General features: G+C 50.5%; 1 protein-coding gene across 1 annotated transcript in view; it reads left to right on the top strand.

Moving 5' to 3' along the window:
• The window catches only part of Tmprss2 (transmembrane serine protease 2), a 49179-nt gene that overhangs the window by 32750 nt on the left and 13639 nt on the right, over positions 1-2790 (top strand). The window contains exon 6 of the mRNA XM_008827408.3: positions 1173-1299. Within this exon, the coding sequence (XP_008825630.2) occupies positions 1173-1299 (127 nt within the window). The remainder of the gene's footprint in view (positions 1-1172; positions 1300-2790) is intronic.

Genomic DNA, 2790 nt, shown 5'->3' with positions numbered 1-2790 from the left:
TGTTTTATTCGTGTTTAAAACCTGCTTTAGTGAGCCATGATTCACATCCCATAATAGCTGTCCTTGTTGAGTGTTTGAGCATGGTTTCCGTGGATTTGCCATGTGTGTGGCCACTGCCATAGGTGGTTAGGGAATAGTCCTTCCCCTCAATAAGAGCCCCAGGTCCTCCTGAAAGCCCTTGTTTAGGTCCTGAGCAATCGCTAATCTCCCTTCTTTCTTAGGTTTTCTTCTTAAATTACAACAATTTATATGTGTGTGTATGTGTGTATATGCCACATGTGTGAGGCTCCCACAGAGGCCACAGGAGGGCATCAGACCTCTGGAGCCGGGGTTACAGGTGCTTGTGAGTTACCTGATGTGGGTGCTGGAACCGAACCTGGGTCCTCTGCAAGAGCACTATGTGATCTTAATTGCTGAGCCTTCTCTCCAGCTCTTAGGTTTTCTAAAGTCTAGGCATTTCATATGATTGGGGTTGTGCAATCTGCAGGCCGCCGTGGCTTTGTTTCTCCTGCATCACTCCTCCGAGGGTCGTTCACGTAGCGGCATCTGTCAGAGCTTCATCCTTTTGGTGGCTGAGTGACAGTTCATTACCTCATTTGGCTCTATCTCTAGGAGCCTTCTCTCCAGCTCTTAGGTTTTCTAAAGTCTAGGCATTTCATATGATTGGGGTTGTGCAATCTGCAGGCCGCCGTGGCTTTGTTTCTCCTGCATCACTCCTTCGAGGGTCGTTCACGTAGTGGCATCTGTCAGAGCTTCATCCTTTGGTGGCTGAGTGACAGTTCATTACCTCATTTGGCTCTATCTCTATCCATGGTAGGCGCTGAGGGCCTGTGGGCCATTGTGAGGAGTGTCAGCAGTAAGCATTGGTTTATGTCTGAATATCCACTTGGAATTCTTTTACATAAAAACACTTTTGGGGAGCTGGAGAGATGACTCAGCGGTTAAGAGCACTGACTGTTTAGCACCCTCATGGCCATAAAAATAAATAAATAAATAAATAAATAAATAAATAAATAAATAATAAACACTTTTGGGCATGGAGACAACAGATTGGTGACCCTCTTTGTGTGTGGTCAGGGTGGTGTCCATGGGCAGTGTGGGGCTCAGGTAGCATCTGGAAGCCGTGAGTTGAGGGTTGTACATGCTCACCCAGCATCTCTCTCCTTGTGCAGTTCGCCTCTACGGACCCAGCTTCATCCTCCAGGTTTTCTCATCACAGAGGAAGTCCTGGCACCCTGTGTGCCAGGATGACTGGAATGAGAACTACGGGAGGGCGGCGTGCAAGGACATGGGCTACAAGTGAGTATGGCGCCCTCAGGAGGGGGACAGCGCGGTCATGATGACACAGGACAGAAGTTGAAGGACATCTCTCTGCTTCCTATGAGTGTCAGCACTGGATGCTGAGGGCACGTGTTCTTTCCCCAGTGCTGATCCATGCACCCAGAGGGTCACTTACCACCCTGGGCTTTGCCTGGTGCTATTGACCTTGCTCTCTCTGATGGCCAGTGAGCACGGTCCATTGCCACCTGCACCACATCACATCTTCCCTGGCAGCTTGGGAATGCCTCTGCAGTGCTGGGGTCCCCAGGGCAGGGGTGCAGGATGAGGGCCATAGATGGCTCACTGCCGTAGCTGCTTGTCAGACAGGGCTGACCCTTTGTTCACTGCACGCAGGTGCATTGAAGGCTTTGGAACATGGGAGAGAACTGAGCAAAATTACACTTAACAAATTCCTTCCTGTGGGCAGCACTGAGGGGCAGCAGGGAGGGTTGAGGACCGTCTCCTGCCAGCAGTTCCCAGAGAGGGGCTCCGACACTGCCCCAGTGTCTTTTGCTCTAACACTGGAGACTGAGCACTTTGTAAAGAACGGGGGCTTGTTGTAGCCCAAATTTCTGGAGGAAATCGAGGATCACGTGTCGGCCTCTGGGGGCGGGTCTGTGATGCTTCATCTTGAGGTGGGAAAATGAGAGAGCAGGTGAGGGCCTTTGAGAAAGGGAGAGATGAAGGGGCAGGGCCTGCTGTGGAACCTGCTCTGCAGAGAATCAAGTCACCCCTGAGGGAGGAGCTGCCATGACCCAAATGCTGCTTAAAGTCCCCACCACCTACCAACACTGCTAAATGCGAGACCTTTCACCAGTAGTTTGGTAACAAATCACATCCAAACCGTGTCCCTCAAGAAAACTTGGAGAAAGAGCTGAATTATTTTACCGCTCCTTTCTGTTCCGTGAGAGTGTCACCACGAGACCTTGTTCACACTAGGGTGCTCTGTCTACCAGTTTCCAAGGTGAATGACTACACGATATGAAAGTTGACTTCTTAGCCAGTGAGCTACTTCTAAATGCCGTCCTGTGGGGCTGGGAAGATGGCTCTGTGGATAAGTGCTTGCTGTGCAAGCATGAGGACCTAAGTTTGCTATCCAGCACCCACGTAAAGCTGGGCAGGGTGGCCTGCAACTGTAATCCCAGCCCTGGGGAGGCGGAGGCAGGAGGATCCCTGAGCCAAGCAGTCTAGGCCAGCTGATGAGGCCTAGGTTCAGCAAGAGACCCCATCTCAAAAAATAAGGTAGAGGGGTGCTGGAGAGATGGCTCAGCAGTTAAGAGCACTGGCTGCTCTTGCAGAGAACAGGTTCAGTTCCCAACACCCACATGGTGGCTTAACAACCATTTGTAGCACCAGTTCCAGGGGATCTGATGCCCTCTTCTGACCTCCAAGGACATTGCACAACACAGGTGCACTTATATACACGCAGGCAATACACTCATACACATAAAATAAAAATAAATAAAAAAT

This window comes from Nannospalax galili, unplaced genomic scaffold (assembly GCF_000622305.1).
Source record: "Nannospalax galili isolate Female #2095 unplaced genomic scaffold, S.galili_v1.0 scaffold652, whole genome shotgun sequence".
Lineage (NCBI taxonomy): Eukaryota > Metazoa > Chordata > Mammalia > Rodentia > Spalacidae > Nannospalax > Nannospalax galili.
The sequence above is the reverse complement of the archived record's forward strand: the minus strand, read 5'-3'. Positions and strand labels throughout refer to the sequence as shown.